The following is a 20,382-nucleotide window of genomic DNA, read 5'->3' as shown; positions in this document are numbered from 1 at the left end:
AGTGAAGCTAAATCTCTAATCTTCAAAGGGATCTAATGAAGTGTGGAATCCTACTGATGGACATACAGATCCAGCAGTATAGATCACTTTGTTGACTGGATACTAACACTGGTATAAATGAGAGAAGAATCAGATCCCACATATATTGATGAAATCTAACAGTTTGTCTTTAGTCTACAGAAACCTGAAGTATGTTTTTCTAGCTTTCTGACTATTCTGGTACTCTCTTGGATCAATCTTAATTCTTGAGTGAGAAAACAATATGATATAAAACTTCAAGAAAAGAACATACTAAGGCTTCAAACTTGCAAACATTTATGCACACGTTTAACTTCAGTGGGACTACTCACATGTTTGAAACTAAAAATATATGTTTGCAGGAACAGGGCTTTGATCATTGCCAGTTTTGTTTCTGCAAAGACAGCATTCAGAAAATACTTATTCATGATTTTTTGAAATGTCAAAAGTTATTTAAGTTGAAATTCTAAACTGAAACTCTGTATTTGCCTCTTTTTGTTCCACATGTTCATGTTTACATTTATTTTTTGAGACTTTTTTACATTGCGAGAAATATCAATATTTGGACATTAACATTTGTCTGTAAATGTAAAACATGCCACTTTCTGTATTTTTTATTACAAATTCAACATTTTATTGTAAATCCCACACTCTTAGAAATTTTCACTAATTTTTATTTTTCAAAATTAAATTCCTAGTAAAAATGTCAAGTTCTTGAGTGAGCCTCTGTTCCTCAGTTTCCCCAACTGTAAAATAGAGATGATGCTACTGACTTTTGTAAAAGCACTTTGAGATCTACTGATGAATAGCACTATATAACAGCTAGGTATTATTCCTATCACAGTATATTTAAAATAAAGAGCACTACAATATTGGTTAACAAAATTTTACAGTTCATTTTATTCTGTTCCAACCCATAAGATACCCTGTCATTCCACAAATGAAGGCCCAAGTCAGTCTTTTTTTTAAAATCCAGTTTAAAATCAATAAGAAGTGAATGAGTATTTGTAATCAAGATGCGATTAGCACTCAGTATAAAAGTAGAAAAAGTACCTCAGTAGCCCATTCCTTCTTTTCGTCCATTTGTTTCTCAACCAATCTGTCCATTTTTTCTTTTGTCATTTCCAGAGTATGTCTATAATATTCTTTCAAAAGCAAAGCAGAAGCCATTAGGTCACACTGATTCCCTCTGCAGATGATGAGATAACTGACTCTTACTATGGGACTCCACAGCCAGCATCTCTTTAGAGCATGTTGATATTGCAGTGAGGATGTGAGCGTAGCACAGGAAAGTGTACGATGCTAGGTATACTCTAGCTAGCATGGGTAACAAGAATAACATAGATGCGGAGGCACAGGCTTCAACCTGGGTTAGCAATGCAAGTAAAAACCCTAGAGGGAGTCAGAGTATGTACCCAGGTGGCTAGCCCAAGCTCCCATCACCACCAAGTTCTGTGCTTTGTATAATTTTATATCCTATATAGATAGGCTACATATACACTATGAGCTAGGAATGTGCTTCCTGTGCTTATGTACACAGACTTGTGATAGCTCAGTGTAGCCCTGTTCTCACAGAAAACAGCAGGAGAGGCGTGCAAACCCAACTGAAAAGGGTGAGTACATACTTGGAACTGCTCAGCCATGCCTCCACTATGTATACTCACTCTAGGTCAATGAAAGGATTAGTACATGTACATGAGCAGGGGAATCACACGCTTAGCTTGTTGTGTAGATATAGTCTTAGACTTTTGTAAGGCTTTCACTTCATATTGCTCGACATTCTGATGAAAGAATTGGCACTATACAGTATTAATAGAACACACGTTCAATGGATTAAGAACTGGCCAACTGACAAATCTCAAAAAGTAATAGTCAATGGGGAATCATTATCAAAATCTTAACTTTGGTTCCCAGAAAGATAATGGAGCAAATAAACAAGCAATCAATTTGTAAGCACCTAGAAGATAATAAGGTGATAAGAGACAGTCAACATGGATTTGTTTCGAACAAATCCTGTCAAACCAACCTAATATCCTTCTTTGATAGGCTGCCAAGCCTTCTGGATACTGGGGGTGGGGAGCAGTAGATGTGATATATCTCGACTTTAGTAAGGCTTTTGATACTCTCTCTCATGATCTTCTCATAAGCAAACTAGGGAAATATAGCCTAGACCAGTGGTTTTCAACTTTTTTCATTTGCAAACACCTAAAAAATTTTGAATGGAGGTGTGAACCCCTTTGGAAATCTTAGACATAGTCTGTGGACCCCCAGCGGTCCACGGACCACAGTTGAAAACCAATGTTCTATGGTAATGACAACCTTCGCAGACCCCTTAGAAAACCACCGAACCTACTGTAAGGTGGGTACACAATGGTTTGGAAAACGAAACTCAGTGAGTAGTTATCAATGGTTCACAATCAACCGGAAGGGCATATCACAGTGGTGGGCAAACTTTTTGGCCCGAGGCCTCACATCTGAGTATGGAAATTGTATGGCGGGCCATGAATGTTCATGAAATTGGGGGTTGGGGTACAGGAGAGGCTGATGGCTCTGGCTGGGGGCTCTGGGGTGGGACCAGAAATGAGGAGTTCAGGGTGCGGGAGGGGGCTCCGGGCTGGGGCAGGGGTGCGGGGGTGGGGGGTGAGGGCTCTGGCTGGGAGTACAGGCTTTGGGGTAGGGCTGGGGATGATGGGTTGGGGGTGCAGGACAGCGCTCCAACCTGGGACCAAGGGGTTTGGAGGGCAGGAGGGGGATCGGGGCAGGGAGTTGGGGTGCAGGAGGGGGTCAGAGGTGCAGGCTCCAGGAGGCACTTAACTCAAGCAGCTCCCGGAAGCAGCAGCGTGTCCCCCCTCCAGCTCCTACACGGAGGTGCAGCCAGACGGCTCGGCATGCTGCCCCATCCGCAGGTGCCGCCCCTGCCGCTCCCATTGGCTCCCAGCCAATGGGAGCTACAGAGCCCCTTGGCTGACCCTATGCATAGGAGCCAGAAGGGGGACATGCCGCTGCTTCCAGGAGCCACACAGAGCCACAGCACATGCGGACCGGGGCAAGCCGCCAGCTGGACTGCCAGAGCGGGGCAAGCCCCAGACCCGCACCCTGGCAGGAGCTCAAGGGCTGGATTAAAATGTCTGAAGGGCTGGATGTGGCCCCTGGGCCCTAGTTTTCCCACCCATATTCTGTTATGGGGCCGGTTCCAGTCAATATCTTCATAAATTATTTGGATAATAGCATAGAGTGTACACTTATACAGTTTGCGGATGATACCAAGATGGGAGGAGTTCCAAGTGTTTTGGAGGACAGGATTAGAATTAAAAATGATCTTGACAAACTGGAGAAACGGTCTGAAATGAATAGGATGAAATTCAAGAAGGACAAATGTAAAGTTCTACACTTAGGAAGGAACAATCAATTGCACAAATACAAAATGGGAAATGACTGCCAAGGAAGGAATACTGCAGAAAAGGATTTGGGGGTTATAATGGATCACAAACTAAATGTGAGTCAGCAATATAATATTGTTGCAAAATAAGCAAATATTATTCTGGGATGGATTAGCAGGAGTGTTGTACACATGACACAAGAAGTAATTCTTCCACTCTACCGAGCAGTGAGAGCCTCAGCTGGAGTATTTTATCTGGTTCTGGGCACCACACTTTGGGAAAGAGGAGGACAAATTGGAGAAAGAGGGACGATCAGCGAATTATCTCAAGTGCCTATACACAAATGCAAGAAGCCTGGGAAACAAACAGGGAGAACTGGAAGTCCTGGCACAGTCAAGGAATTATCATGTGACTGGAATAACAGAGACTTGGTGGGATAACTCACAAGACTGGAGTACTGTCATGGATGGATATAAACTGTTCAGAAAGGACAGGCAGGGCAGAAAAGGTGGGGGAGTTGCATTGTATATAAGAGAGCAGTATGACTGCTCAGAGCTCCGGTATGAAACTACAGAAAAACCTGAGAGTCTCTGGATTAAGTTTAGAAGTGTGGGCAACAAGAGTGATGTCGTGGTGGGAGTCTGCTATAGACCAACAGACCAGGGGAATGAGGTGGACGAGGCTTTCTCATGCCTGACTAATCTAATTGCTTTCTATAACGAGATAACTGGTTCTGTGGATGAGGGGAAAGCAGTGGACATGTTGTTCCTTGACTTTAGCAAAGTTTTTGACACACAATATTCTCCCACAGTATTCTTGCCAGCAAGTTAAAGAAATATGGGCTGGATGAATGGACTATAAGGTGGATAGAATGCTGGCTAGATTGTCAGGCTCAACGGGTAGTGATCAATGGCTCCATGTCTAGTTGGCAGCCGGTATCAAGCGGAGTGCCCCAAGGGTCGGTCCTGGGGCCGGTTTTGTTCAATATCTTCATTAATGACCTGGAGGATGGCGTGGATTGCACCCTCAGCAAGTTTGCAGATGACACTAAACTGGAAGGAGAGGAAGATATGCTGGAAGGTAGGGATAGGATACAGAGGGACCTAGACAATTAGAGGATTGGGCCAAAAGAAATTTGATGAGGTTCAACAAGGACAAGTGCAGAGTTCTGCATTTAGGACAGAAGAATCCCATGTACCGCTACAGACTAGGGACCAAATGGCTAAGGCAGCAGTTCTGCAGAAAAGGACCTAGGGGTTACAGTGAACGAGAAGCTGGATATGAGTCAACAGTATGCCTTTGTTGCCAAGAAGGCCAAAGGCATTTTGGGATGTGTAAGTAGGGGCATTGCCAGCAGATTGAGGGATGTGATCATTCCCCTCTATTTGACATTGGTGATGCCCCATCTGGAGTACTGTGTCCAGTTTTGGGCCCCACACTACAAGAAGGATATGAAAAAATTGGAACGCGTTCAGTGGAGGGCAACAAAAATTATTAGGGGACTGGAACACATGCCTTATGTGAAGAGGCTGAGGGAACTGGGATTGTTTAGTCTGAGGAAAAGAAGAATGAGGCGGGATTTGATAGCTGCTTTCAACTACCTGAAAGGGGGTTCCAAAGAGGATGGATCTAGACTGTTCTCAGTGGAAGCAGATGACAGAATGAGGAGTAATGGTCTTAAGTTGCAGTGGGGGAGATTTAGGTTGGATATTAGAAAAAACTTTTTCACTAGGAGGGTGGTGAAGCACTGGAATGCATAACCTAGGGAGTTGGTGGAATCTCCTTCCTTTGAGGTTTTTAAGATCAGGCTTGACAAAGCCCTGGCTGGGATGATTTAGTTGGGGATTGGTCCTGCTTTGAGCAGGGGGTTGGACTAGATGACCTCCTGAGGTCCCTTCCAATGCTGATATTCTGTGATTCTATGAAAGTTCAGAAGAGAGCAACAAAAATGACTAAAGGTCTAGAAAACATGATCTAAGAGGAAAGACTGTAAAAATTGGGTTTGTTTAGTCTGGAGAAGAGAAGGTTGAGAGGAGACATGATAACAGTCTTCAAGTATGTAAAAGGTTGTTATAAAGAGGAGGGTGATAAATTGTTCTCTGAGGACAGGACAAGAAGTAATGAGTTTAAATTGCAGCAAGAGAGATTTAAGTTAGACATTAGGACACATTTCCTAACTGTAAGGGTAGTTAAGCTCTAGAACAATTACCTAGGCAGGTTGTACAATCTCTGTCATTGTAGACATTTTAAGAACAGGTCAGACAGTCATCTGTCAGGGGATGGTCTAGATAATACTTTTTTCTGCCTCAGTGCAGGGGACTGGACTAGATGACCTATCAAGGTCCCTTCCAGTCCTATATTTCTGTGATTCTTCATTACATCTATGCAGTTACTTTTATCTTAATCCTTCTAGTTTCTTTACCTCACATGCACTTCACTTTATGAGTCATTTTAAAGAACCTGAGCAGAATAGTACTTCCAATGTCCAGTGGAAGCAGTATGTCTGTTATGCTGTTTGAATTACATAAATAGACTCTTGCATGTTCTTCAACAGTTAGGCTGCTGGTGTGCAGAGACCATAGCCTATCATGCTGACCAATATTGTCTCATTCTTTCCATCTATCTATAAGAAATAGTTACTAACCTGTTCTTTAACTGTTGTTCTTCGAGATGTGTAGCACATGTCTATTCCACTTCAGGTGTGTGCGTGCCTAGTGCATTGTTGCCGGAGATTTTTCCCTCAGCAGTTACCTGTTGGGATGGTGCATGCACCCTCTGCTGCTGCACGATGGTATAAAGGACAGAGCCACCCAAACCCCTCAGTTCCTTCTTACCGCACTGATTTCCGGTGCGGAGGGGAAGAAGGGTGGGTAGTGGAATGGACACGTACAACACATCTCAAAGAGTAGCAGTTACAGAACTGGTTAGTAACCATTTCTCTTTCTTCGACCGATTGCACATGTCCGTTCCATTCAGGTGACTCACAAGTACCTCGAGATGGAGGTGGGATCAGAGTCTATCAGAATAACAACGGAAAGACCATACGTCCAAAGTTGGCATCATCCCTAGAGTGTTGAGAGGTAGCATAATGAGAGGCAAAGGTATGCACTGAAGACCAAGTTGCAGCTCTACGAATGTCCAGACTAGGCACCTGGGCCAGAAAGACTACACGAATACATGAGATCTGGTTGAATGTGCTAGCACCCTATTTGGTGGAGTTACACTGGCCACATAATAACAAAAGCATATCCAAGAGGAGATCCTTTGAGAAGAGACCAGAAGACCCTTCATCCTCTCTGCCATTGCCACAAACAATTGTGACAGTGATCTAAATGGTTTAGTCCTGTCCAAATAAAAGGCTAACGCTCATGGGCATATTTGGGTGGAGGTAGGGGTGGTGTTGCCCCTGCAAACCTCATCCAGGCACAGAATTTGCTCCCCCACTGAAGCTGGGACTCTCCCAATCAGTTTCCTCTGCTGTGCTAGCTAACCCACCCCGCCCCCTCACCTGCCTCCACCAATCAGCAGCTGAGACTATACGGCGTGACAATCCTTCTAACCAATAGTAGTGGGGCAGTGAACAGGGCCTATGGGGGTGGGACAGGCAAGGAAGGAGTCAGTCACGGTGGGACGAGAGAGTATAGGATGCCCCATGGTGGGAGTGCTTGGGGGAGCACAGGGGCTCCAGTGGTGGTGGGTTGGAGCCTGGCGGGGGGGAGGGTAGTGGGGTGGGAAAGGGGAATCAATCTCCAGGGAAAGGGAAAGGGGAGGGCATAGGGCTGTGCCCTAAAGATGGGGGCAGTGAGTGTGGGGGAAGCATCCGGGGGGGGGAACAGTCGCTGGGGCAAGGAGCGTGAGGGGCTAAGAGCATCTAAGTGGATGCTTTTGCCATCAGAGAAGCAGGGAACACCCTCACCTCTCCCTGGGAAGAGACTGGGGACAGATCCTTCTGGTCCAGAGTTATCATGTCCACTAGCAATTGCAGCTCCAAGGACAGATGTGTGGCCATGCTGTGCTGCAAATTGTGCCAGCTGGTGCTGAGCTTGTGGGGATGAAGGCTGTGCTGCTGGCCAACAGAGATCGACCTGACATCCCACCCACCACGTAAGTCCCTTCAGCTATCACCAGTGGGCATCTCAACAGCTGAGTCATGTTACAGTAGTGCCCAAACACCTTAATCAGTAGGAGTCCCCCATTGTGCTATGCACCACACAAACCATTAAGAAGTCTAAACCAAACCAGTGTCCCTTAAGTGACTTGCTGTAAGATGTCAGAGCATGTTAGTATTAGAGCTGAGTGAGTCTAATATTTATTTAATTTTTTTTCTTTCTTTTTATAGGAATTAGATACAGTGCTCCTGTCAGTTACTTTCTAAGTTGTTATCTGCAAGAAAGCTAGAGTTTTCAGGTGCCTAATTAGCCCCTGGAATCATGGTTAAAGTTGCCCCCCCAAATCTGAAAGGGTGCCCCTGCTCACGTGCAGCCCCATTGGCCTGATTGAAGCTCCCCCACCCCCAAATACAGAAGTCAAACTACACCTAATATTTACCTCTCCTAATGTCTAATGTATGAAGTCTCTCCTCATCCTTATAAGCACAAGGCTTCAGGAAGAAAAATTAGTAAATAGATTGTCTGATTGATGTAAAAGTGAGACACCCCTTTGATGAGAAATTTCAGATGAGGGCATACATATCTTGCCCTTAAAGGAGACTATACAGAAGGTCAGACACTGGAGCTCATGATTCACCCACTCACCTGGCTGTGGTGATTGCCACCAAAAACATTTAACCATTGGTTGAAAGGGAGGGCCTATTAGCTTTGTTAGCACCAGGTTTAAGACCCAAGGGGGGAAGTGTATCCTCTACCTGGGGATGTAACCTGGCCAAACCCTTCAAAAATCATATTGCCACAGGATTGGAGAAAAGCGAGCTATTATCAGTTGCAGGATGCCTGTAATCTGGAGTTGTAGTCCCGCTGTTGAATAACATTTCCTCCCAAAGAGATATAGGTCCCATCCTTTGATTTTGGGGCAGATGCTTGATGACCCTGGCATGCTCTCTCATTGACAGCAGAGAACACAAAAGATTCCAGAGGGGACAGGGGGGTTCAAACTTCTATGAGGGAATATAATACCTTTGGCTCAGTTCTTTTAGCTGTTTGCACCAGGGAGCACCTCGACCTTGAGTGCACTCTATCCTCCTTCCCAGAATGTTTGCTGGACTTTGGTGCCAAAGACCCTGTGCTTCTGGTCACTGAGTCCTTCAATGCTGCCTTCCAGTGCCTCTTCTTTGGTACTGGAGAAGGAGATTGGCATCAAGACTCTGAAAAGGCAGGAGCAGCACTCCTAACCAAAACAGATGTGCTCGGTACTCGCTCAGAATAGGAAGGCTCTGAGGATGGGCATAGGGCTGCCTCCATCAGAAAGTATTTTAGTCTAACTTTCCTACCCTTTTTTAGTTTTGGGCTTAAAGTCCCTACATATTTGGTACCTGTCTTGGATATGAGGTTTTCCTAGGCACTTCAGGCACCTGGAATGTGGGTCACTAGTTCCCAAATGGCAGGAACTTAAGAGTACAAAGAAAGTATCCCAATAAAAGGAAAGCTACTATTAAACTATCCTAACACTAAAACTATTTATCTGTTAATCAAGTACCAACTATATACCACACTAGAATCAAGGGAAAGCTTGTAGTAGTATGGTGAATGCTCCAACCACCATCACAGGCAATAAGAAAGAACTGAGGAATGCTGAGGGCAGCTCTGCCATTTCTGCCATGTACCAGCAGCGCAAGGGCACATGTGCCACCTTGATGGGTACAACTGAAGTAAAAATCTCTGACAACTGCGCATTGGGCGTAGACACATCTGAAGTGGAATGGACACGTGCAGTCACTCAAAGAACCACCATCTTTTGTCTTTTATCTTATCTTTTGACTGTAAGCTCCTTTGGGCAGGGACTGTCTTTGTGTTCTGTGTTTGTATGGCACCCAGCAAAATGGGGTCATGGCGCATGACTAGGGGTCCTAAATGCTACAACAATATAAATAGTAGTAAATCTTTCAAAAAATATGCTTTAGTTCAAACACATTATTGGATTAGATGCAAGAATCACTGTATGAAAGAGACTAGATTATCATAATGGTCTCTTCTGGCCTTAAAGATCTATGAATCTATATAAATGTTCATTCTTTTTTCTGCTTTACATCTTGGTGCAATAACATTTTGAACTGATTTAAAACAGGGAAAAGACAAAGTACAAAATACCTTGGTAGTTACTTAAAATACTAACTGACAGGCAAATATGCAATAGGAAAAACAGTTCAGATCTTCATCAAGATAAAGTATGTTTTCAGAACAATTACCCTGGGGAAGACAAAGAGAATAACTGAATGGTTCTTATCTGCAGCACTTGATGCTTGGTAATGGTTGGCACCGACTGCATGGGGACCAATCTCACAGTGGTGTCGCTGCCTGTCACTACCAGCTGCTTGGCTGTGGTAATGAATACTAAGAGTGTTACAAGGGAAAAAAATCAGGACTTTTTTTAAAAAATAAGAGTTACATAACACCTAAATAACTGGCATATTATTTAAAAGTCCGCTATACAAATGAATCTATATAATAGTTTTATAGAGCACACACCACTATATCTAAGCTCTTACATATGCTCCCTCAGAACTTAAACTATGCCTTGAATTTGCATATATTCATGTTGGGGATTTTGCAAAGCCACAGACAAGGGACTTTGTTACCAGTAGGCTAAATTCAGTTCTTGCGTAACCAGGTGAAGCTCCATTGGCACCTGATTATACTAGGTCTGAATTTCACCAATCGCAGAAATGATCTAAAATTTCTCCTGTGTTAAAGGAGCTTTCAAATGGAAACCTGTGAAGCATGGTACACGATAAGAAGCACTCAGCACAGTAGCACAAACCAACACTTTCAAACTAAGGTACCTAAAATTAGGCTCCATAATCTATCACCTATATAAAAGCAGCCTAATTTTCAAAAGGTATTGCACACCTGCAATGCTCCCTGGACTTCAGTGGAGCACCTCTGAAAAGTAAGTTGCTTTTATTTAGTTGCCTACATACAGGTATATAGGTTTAAATATTTTATCTTAAATGGATGTAATTAGTCTGAGCACAAATAACTTTCTGCAAATGAAGACTATAGCTTATTTATGCACTATATGTACTTGTATTGACCTTGCCGGAACTGACCTGTCATTTGCTCAACGTCATCTTTGAGTCCGTGGATATCATTTTCTAGGAGCTTGATCTGTTTGGCATGTTCTCCACTCCCCACATTTCTGTACTCTAACCAGTAATCCTTCTCAGCCTGTTTTACCACTAGTTTATGCTCAACTTCATTTATCTTGGAGCGTAGCTCTATTAATATAACAAAACCAGAAGGGTGAGTCCTTTTTTCTGTCATTTTTTGTATCAATTCTGTACCAATTTTTTTCAGTTAGGGAGCTTTCAATGGGAGTCGAGGAGGAAATCTCATATCCTACAATTTATTACAAAATCCTGGCCCTCTATATTCTCAGGGGCCACCATTTTCCCTGACGGCAGCTTGGTCTCACCTGGTTGGAAACAATAGGTGACCATAGCCATTTTGAAAGAGACCATTTTAACTGAGGGCACCAGTCCTACTAAGAACAATAGGAAATGGCAGCCAGTTCAAAAGAGGGCTGTGCTGGGAATTTCTGTAGTAGAACATTATTCCTCAGCCTCTGAGGAAAAAGAAACTTTCAGCTGTGAAGCATAACAGCAATAAATGGCTACTAATCTTAAAAAAAATCTCTACATGTAGTCAGTGCACAACATTTCAATGAGTTTTAACTACATGGAAAATTTGAAGAGTCAAATTTGAAAATTTGAAGAGTATTATTCCATTATAACTCGAGACATAAAAGGACCAACACAGGGTGTCTAATTTCTTACAGGAATCATTTAAAATTAATTATAACTCAAACCAATAAACTGATTTACTGATTTATTTGTAAATTCCTGGACAAATCATTCTGTACTCAAAGAGTAAGTGCTTTAATTTTGGGGAGGAAAAGCTGTATTCTTTCTATGTAACCAATAAGCTGAATCTCTGTGTCACATGGTGACTGGCCCTTAAGTGAAGATGAGGGATCCAGTCCCACCAGTAACACACCTCACTCACTTTGCCATGTGGAGAAAATGAACAAGGTCACATGACAGGCAGGTCATGAGGCTAAATCAGGCCTTCTGTAGTGGAGATAAGACAGAGGACTGTGGAGAGCCAGTGCTGGGAATTGATTCTTGGTGGAAAGTGGGAAGAGACCCAAACGAACCCCCCAAAGGAGGGTCTGAGGTAGAGCCATCGCTTGGGTACAGCGAATCGGGGCGACTGCCCTGGGCTCCACAATTTGGGGGGGGGGCCCGGGCAAGAGGGGAGGGAGGCGGGATTTGGGCAGATAAGCGGGGTGAGGAGGCAAATAGGGAGGTGAGCGGCAGGGAGGGAGGGCGAGGAGGAGCCCCTCTATCAGAACCTCTCCCTCCTCCCAGCGCCTCCTGCCCACCGGCGAGCCTTGCCGATTAGCGCCTCCCCTCCCCTTCCAGCACCTACCGCAGATCAGCTGTTTCACGGCCTCAGGAGGCACTGGTGAAGGGAGGGGAGAGGAGTGAGGGTGCAGCGTGCTTGCGGGAGGGGGCAGAACTAGGCAGGAAAGAGGAAGGGCGGGAAGAGGCAGGGAAGAGCCAGGGCAGGGGGCGCAGCCTTGGGGGAAGGGGTGGAATGGGGGCGGAGCCAGGGGGAGCAGTCCCCAGCAGATTAGAAACTCAGCACCTATGTCCCCGGCCCCGCTCCCCCCTAGGGATGGTCCTGGTCTGAAGGAAGAGACTGAGCAGAGCCAGGGAAGGGCGGAAAGCTGATTCCAGAGGGCAAGCTGAAGAGTTCTGAAATCAGATGAAAAGACAAGCCCTCAGGAAGGAGGGGGCTGTGCCCAGTTTGACACTGAGGGTGGAAGGCCGCGTTGTATTTTTTTCAATGTGGATACCCTTCAGGGAATTTTTCTTTACTGACTTTGCTGGCCAAAACACTGTAGCAATCAAACCAGGCTGGAAGATTGGGAGATGCAACTTGAGTGAGGGGAAACTGAGGAAGACACTAGCCTGACACCAGACTGGGGTTAGGTGGTGCTGCTTTAGTGCAAAATTCAACTCAGTCCTAACTATGGAAAACTGCAAACAGCACTTGCATAACTAACTTACTACTCACCTTTCAGAAGTATTTCTTGGTCCCTAAAATATTGCCATTTCTCCCTCATTGCTGCCTCTACATCATCCCTGGTTACAACCTCCTTTTGCTCTAGTTCTTTGCCCTGTGTTTTCAAGTTGCTTAGCAGACTGCGGATGTGTCCCAGCTGTTCTTCCTTCAGATAGTCATTCTATGAGAGGAACAAGAGTAAGATACATAATAAAAGGGGTTTAAAATCTCTTCCTGAGTAACAAATTGAAATATCACTTGGATCTGTGACAACATGGTTCCTTGCAAAAAAGTAGAGCTGAAGATGTTTTGTAAGTCCCAGAAGTTTCTAACTAAGCTCAAACCTGTTACTACCAGGAAAAGGGAGACAAATGACTGTTAGTCTGCTCAATATTCCCATTGCTAAGAATATAGGCTGCATGTTGTGTTTTAACAATAATACTTATTACTGACTTATTCGCTTAGATTCAGCAGAATTCTGGGCAACATACAAACATACCTTATAACAACATACCACTTAAGTTCTATCACCTTTGTTTTACACATGGTGAACTAAGACAGTGAAAGGTTAAATGACTTGCTCAGAGCCACAGAAAAAAATTAGCATCACAGTCAAAATTAGAACTACAGGGTATTCTGGTACCCGTGTCTGTACCCAGATCACTACACCATGTCTCTCTATCATGTCGCCCAAACTCCAGTTGGAAACAGTCTGCAGCCACCAATTTAGTGAGTTTGCTCCCAATGCCACACCATGAGAGATCTAAGTACACCTTTACCTGATATAACACTACCCGATATAACATGAATTTGGATATAATGCAGTAAAGCAGCGCTCCGGGGAGGGAGGCAGGGGCCTGCGCGCTCCAGTGGATCTAACCAAAGTTCAATATAATGCGGTTTCACCTATAACGCGGTAAGATTTTTTGGCTTCCGAGGACAGTGTTATATCAGGGTAGAGGTGTACTATACAAGCCAAATACATAACAATGGGAATCCAATAAAATACACAGCCAGAAATCATCAGAGACACTCTGCTTCTCAAAGGATCAATGCCCAACTGACCAGAGAAATGAGGGTGAAAAAAAGAGGGAGCCCAAAACTAGGCTAAAGGAAACAAAGGGTAGTGCAGCATACTCTAAAATGAAAAGGAGTATTTGTGGCACCTTAGAGACTAACCAATTTATCTGAGCATAAGCTTTCGTGAGCTACAGCTCACTTCATCTGATACATAAAAGTAGAAAATGCAGTGAGGATGTTTTTATACACACAGACCATGAAAAAATGAGTGTTTATCACTTCAAAAGGTTTCCCCCCCCCACCCCACTCTCCTGCTGGTAATAGCTTATCTAAAGTGATCACTCTCCTTACAAGGGTAGGTTTCAGAGTAACAGCTGTGTTAGTTTGTATTCGCAAAAAGAAAAGGAGTACTTGTGGCACCTTAGAAACTAACCAATTTATTTGAGCATAAGCTTTCATGAGCTACAGCTCACCTCATCGGATGCATACTGTAGAAAGTACAGAAGATCTTTTTATACACACAAACCATGAAAAAATGGGTGTTTACCACTACAAAAGGTTTTCTCTCCCCCCACCCCACTCTCCTGCTGAAACCAATTTATCTGAGCATAAGCTTTCGTGAGCTACAGCTTCTTACAATGTGTATGATAATCAAGGTGGGCCATTTCCAGCACAAATCCAGGTTTTCTCTCCCCTCACCCCACTCTCCTGCTGGTAATAGCTTATCTAAAGTGATCACTCTCCTTTCTTCCTACCCCCCCCATGTTCCTCAGACGTTCTTGTTAAACCCTTTCCTACTCCCCCCCCCCCTCAGACGTTCTTGTTAAACCCTAAGGAGACTGATCAATTTAGATAAGCTATTACCAGCAGGAGAGTGGGGTGGGGGGAGAAAACCTTTTGAAGTGATAAACACCCATTTTTTCATGGTCTGTGTGTATAAAAACATCCTCACTGCATTTTCTACTTTTATGCATCAGTTGAAGTGAGCTGTAGCTCACGAAAGCTTATGCTCAAATAAATTGGTTAGTCTCTAAGATGCCACAAGTACTCCTTTTCTTTTTGCGAATACAGACTAACATGGCTGCTACTCTGAATACTCTAAAATATCCTCCAAGAACTAAAAAATGAAAGGAGTCCCATGAGAGACCGTGAGTTGGCTGCTAACTAGGGGGAAAATCACAAGAGACTACAGCTGTTGGTGGAGAGCAGAGCCAAATTAGCTGTTCCCAGTGATGTCAGCAGTCCACAGCTGGAAGAGAATAGATGCTGCAGGAATTTGGGAAACAGCAGCCACATGAAGCTACAGCTCTCTTAAGAGGAGACTTAAAATCAGTGGCCTAATCACACTTGACCACTTAGTAAAGTGCTACAAACAGAGGGCAAGGGGAGGATAGGGACTTTATTGTCCACTTCACCTTCTGGAAGAAGTCTAGTCTGCAAAACTGTTTGATTGCCAAGGTCCAACTCTTTCATTTCATTGAGAGAGACAGTCTTTCTTGATCAATACATTATATATATTTCTGGAGTCCAAAATTCATTGTGCTCTGACAGCAACCTAATTAGGCCTTGTACTAAATTTATCTTTGAAGTGTGATTCTTCTGGAACAGTGACCACATAAAATTAGCACCCTGGGGTTCCATTTTTCTTTGTTTCTAAAGTGACTCAATGTGGTTAATTTACAAGTAAGTTATTTCTCTATCTGGCAACATTGCAAACTCAGCCTGGAGAGTTGAGCTGGGCTCTTTTCCTCATTTTTCACTATATTTGAGGTTCTGCAGGCCAAACTAGTCCCACATTTTCATTTGTGCAACACCACTACATCAGAAGAGATTATAAAAATGACACCTTCTTATTCAACAGATCTGTATTCAGAGCCATTATCTGCTCACTTAAATGACAGAAATAAGATCATACTGATTTTTATTCCTCCTAAACCTGCACAGCCAGCATGGGTAATACAGAGGAAGTTGGATTCTACTTCTTCCTGCGCAAGAGCCACAGAATTGTTTACTAAGTTCCAAATCATTATACCCATGCAAACCATTTTTAGTTATTTTTAGAGCAGAACTCCATTTTGTTACATATAATTTAGAATGACAAAATTATACCTCCGTAAGCATATAAAGTGATTCACTAACCTTGTTTTCAAAATAGGCTTTGCAAAATATTAATTGCTACAAATACTGTAGTTACAGTAAGTGTGTAGTTTACCATGACAAATGATTTAGCTTTACTAGCTAAAATATACTAGAGAGCATGAGATGGGAGAGAGATGCATGTTTACTTACTCTTTCATGATATTTTTTGTTCTTTTCTTTTAGTTGCTTTAGTTCAAACAGAAGCTGATTAATTGCCTCTTCTTTTATCTGAATTCTGAGGAGAAAGAAGCATGTATGAAGAGTCATAACACAGCTACAGAAGAAAGAGAGAGTGAGTAGTTATTTTAAAGTAAGTTAGATACAAATACTAGTTAGTGCTTTTTGCCTGTAGATCTCAAATTGCTTTGCTAAGGTGGGTAAGCATGGTTATTCCCATATTACTGGGCCACAGAGCAGTTAAGTGACTTCCCCAGCATCACACAGTGAGCCAATGACACAGTCAAGAGTAGGACCCAGGTCTCTTGACTCTGTCAGGTGATTCCCAGGATCATGCTGTCTCCTAATAGGCCAATGCCTCTTCAATGCAGAATTTTGAGTGGGAGGTGGGAAACTCCATGGGTGTCTATTCACAGATTCTTTTAAGTTGTCCTGCCAAGGGCTGGAGTTTGCTCCCTGTAGAAACAGCTGGGGATTCGGCTTCCTGAACACCTTACAAACTATGCATTCCCTGCTGGTGGGCTGCTCTGAAACACGCAAACATATGCATATCCACATACACACACAACTTGTAACTGCAAAAGAGGGAATTATGTAATGGTTTGGCCTGCAGTAAAATTCTGGGCAGACATTTAGTCAGACCAGCCGTGATCATGCAGAAAGGCTGTTTCCCCAACTGCGTGGAAGGGCTTCCTTGATGTTTGCAGACAGGAGGCTATGGAGAGTACACAGCAAGCTTGCTGTTCTCACCAGCCCTGTCACAATTTGCACAGCAGAGGTTAGCATGTGGCCACTGATTGCTAAATAAAAAAACCAGTTCCTATCCTTTTGTAACTGTGGTTCTTCAAGATGTGTGGCACATGTCCATTCCACGGAAGGTGTGTACATGCCCCAGGCACAGTTGTCATATATTTTTTTCCCTCAGCAATACCAGTCAGGATGGCTTGAGCTCCCTCTAGTGCCACACACACCCCTGCATCCTGGTATAGGTGGGCGGGGCTGCCCGAAACCCCCTCAGTTTCTTCAGACAGATAGACTCTGAAAGAGAGGAAAGGCAGGTGGGCTGTGGAATGGACATGTGCAACACATTTCAAAGAACAACAGTTACAGAAAGGTAGGTAACATTTTTTTCTTCTTCAAGTGATTGCACATGTCCATTCCACTGTAGGCAACTCACAAGCAAACTCACATGGAGGTGGGCTGGGAGTCTAACTGAACAGTGATTATAAGACAACCTGTCTGAAACCGGGACTCTCTGGTATAATGGGAAATGGCATAATGAGAAGCTTGGTCTTGCCGGCTACTGATGCAGGGTAGGCAAGCTCCCCCCTCCCCCGCCTCTTCCCCCAGCATGCTGGGTTCCTGCTCCTCCTCCTCTCCCTCCCTGCCACCAATCAGCTGATGGCCCTTGAGAGGGAGGGGGAGAAGTGGAGCTGCAGCGCGCTTGCGCTTGCTCCGGGGAGGAGGCGGAGAAGAGGTGGGGACGGGGCCTTGGGGAAAGGGGGTGGAATCAGGGCATATCCCCTCTAGCCCCCTGCCTGAGCCACTCTGGGCAGGGGGTTGGGAGCACCCCCACAACCCTAGCCGACACCCCCAGCCCTCTGCCTTGACCCTTGCACCACCACACACACACTCCCAGCCCTCTGCCCTGACCCCTGCATCCCCCTCACACACCCAGCCCTCTGCCCTGACTCCTACACCCTCCTCACACACCCCAGCCCTCTGCCCTGACTCCTGCACCCTCCTCACACACCCCAGCCCTCTGCCCTGACTCCTGCACCCTCCTCACACACATCCAGCCCTGACTCCTGCACCCCCCACACCCCATGCCCCGACTCTTGCATACCCCACAGTCCCACCCCCACCCTGAGCACCAAACGGGAGCTCCTGCACCCCCCCCCCACATTCCCACCTGCACCCCTCGCACCAAATGGGAGCTGCCCAGGTAAGCACTCCACACCCAAGCCTCCTGCCCCAACCCTGAGCCCCCTCCCTCATTCTAGCTCCTGGCCAGATCCTACACCCCAACACCCAGCCTGCTCCTTCACCCCCAGCCCTGTGTTCAGTGCACTCCACCCTCAGCTCAGTGCAGAGAGAGAGGAAGAGAATGGGCTAGAACCAGGGAGAAGGTAGGTACCTACTCTATGTGGGCAGGACAGGGATCCAAGACGGGCAGCAGTCTGAGTGGGGCCGGTAACCAGGACCCTGGCTGGCAGCAGCCGGCAGACAGAACCTCAGACCGGCAGCGGGCTGACTGGCAGTGGGCTGAGTCCACTGCTGATCTGGGGTCCCAGCCACCGGCCCCGCTCAGCACTGGGGTTCTGGCTGCTGGCCCCTTGCCAGCCAAGGTCCTGGCCGCAGACCCTGCTCAGCCTGCTGCCGGCCTAGGTGAACGGAACCCCAGGCTATAGACTTATAGAGAGAGACCGTCTAAAAAATGTTAAAATGTATTACTGGCACGCGAAATTAAATGTGAATAAATGAAGACTCAGCACACCACTTCTGAAAGGTTGCCGACCCCTGCTCTAGCTGGTGGGGTTATATTAGCCAGTTGGTAACAAACAAATGCACAAAGAGATATAGGATGAGAGTCTCTGCATGGAAACTGGTAGGCTCTTAGCTCTGTCTGCAACCACAATGAATTGTGTGGAGGATCTAAAGGACAGCACCCTAGGTAAAAAACTAAAGCCCTTCTCACATCCAGTGAATGAAGTTTTTCCTCATCCCTGCGCATATGGGGTTTTGGAAGAATGTCAGCAGATTGACTGCCTGGTTAACATGAAAATCAGAGACTACTTTCGGGAAAATTTTGGATGAGGGAAGAGAGAGGCTCTGAAACTAGGGCTCTCAACGCGTCCAGCCTTCTGGCAGAGGTAACTGCCGCAAGAAATATTATCTTTATAGAGAGGTGAAGGAGAAAGCAAGTTGCAAGGAACACAAAGGCTGGTCCAATCAACTTTGCTAGGACTAAGTTCAGATCCCAAGGAGGATGTATGTGTGGGTACATTCTGACTAAGCTTGTTAGAACTGGGTGACCATGGGGTTGGAGGAAAGAGATTTACTATCCACTGAGACACGGAAGGCCGAAATAGCTGCCAGATGCACTCTTATAGAGCTAATAGCAAAGTCTGTTTTTAATCTAGAAGATAATCCAGTACAAGGTTCAGGAGTACCCACTCGAGAGATACACCTTTCCAACAAGACCAAATAGAGAAGCACTTCCACTTAGCCAGATAAGTGTTCCTAGTTTGGGGGTTTCTGCTATTCAGAAGCACTTTCTGAAGGTCCTTCAAGCAGGACCTTTCAAAGGGTGTCAGCTATGAAGCATCCACGCTGTCAGATGGAGAGCTCAGAAGCTGGGATGGAGCAGGTGCCCATGATCCTGGGAAATTAAGTCTTGATCCAAGGGGAGAGACAGCGGAGGCTCAACTGACAAGGTTAGAAAGGTTGAGTACCAGTGTTGACGAAGCTGTGCCAGTGCATGAAGTAAAGAAATCGAAGGGAAGGTGTACAGGAGGAAATTCTTCCAAGATAAAAGAAAAGCAGCTATTAGTAAGCCTGGACTAATCCCTTCCCATGAACAGAACTGAGAGCATTTTCTGTTGGTTCTTGCTGCAAACAGGTCCACTTGGGGAGTCCCCTAGAGCTGGAAGATGGACCTGGATATAGTGATCAGTCGTGGCAATCAGCAAAGGACCTGCTCAGCAGATCTGCTAACGTGTTGTTTTCCTGAAAGGGAAGCAGCCCTGAGATGAACTTAGTTGTACAAAAAACCAAGAAACAAACTGCCTCCTGGCACAGCTGAGTCGAACATGCCCCACCCTGCCTGTTTATGTAAAACATGGTTGTTCAATTCTCTCTTAAAATTAATAAATTCTTTCCTACTATGTGGAAGAGGAAGACCAAGTAGCCTAGACGCACCACTCTTAACTCCCTAACATTTATGAGAGTCTTTAGATCTCAAGATGGCCAGAGACCCTGAGTCTGCAGGGACCTGGTATGAGCTCCCTAACCCAGGGATGACACATCTGTAACTACAGTGAGGCTTGGCAGTGGGAGGGGAAAAGGGAACCCCTATGCAAACTTTCAGAGGGCCCATCCAGCAATCTAGAGATGACAAAATGAACATTCGCACTCCCCAATGAACTCTATTGTCTGTACTGGTTTCAGGATTGATTTGTTCCAATTTACTACGAGCGCCAGCATGTTGAATATGGACAGGACAGTGGATATGCTGGACAGGACTTGAGTTTCAGACCGACCTCTGATCAATGAGGTTGTCCAGGTACTGTAACATATGGACACTTAATTTTTGTAGATGCACTGCCACCACCATTATGCACTTCATGAACACCTGAGGAGCAGCTGACAAACCAAATGGAACTATTGTTAACTGATAATGGCAA

General features: G+C 45.0%; 1 protein-coding gene across 3 annotated transcripts in view; it reads right to left on the bottom strand.

Annotated features, from left to right (window-relative positions):
• Nucleotides 1–20,382, bottom strand: part of CCDC83 (coiled-coil domain containing 83) — a 53,685-nt gene that overhangs the window by 18,088 nt on the left and 15,215 nt on the right. For 2 of the 3 annotated variants that reach the window (XM_073336539.2, XM_073336529.1), the window contains exons 3-6: nt 15,950–16,034; nt 12,653–12,821; nt 10,621–10,788; nt 1,072–1,163 (exon numbers count right to left, since the gene is read on the bottom strand). In XM_073336539.2, the coding sequence (XP_073192640.1) occupies nt 1,072–1,163; nt 10,621–10,788; nt 12,653–12,821; nt 15,950–16,034 (514 nt within the window). The remainder of the gene's footprint in view (nt 1–1,071; nt 1,164–10,620; nt 10,789–12,652; nt 12,822–15,949; nt 16,035–20,382) is intronic. The other variant, XM_073336536.1, reaches the window with a different exon arrangement.

Source organism: Lepidochelys kempii, chromosome 1 (assembly GCF_965140285.1).
Source record: "Lepidochelys kempii isolate rLepKem1 chromosome 1, rLepKem1.hap1, whole genome shotgun sequence".
NCBI lineage: Eukaryota > Metazoa > Chordata > Testudines > Cheloniidae > Lepidochelys > Lepidochelys kempii.
Note: the sequence above shows the minus strand (reverse complement) of the source record. Positions and strands in the feature narration are given on the sequence as shown.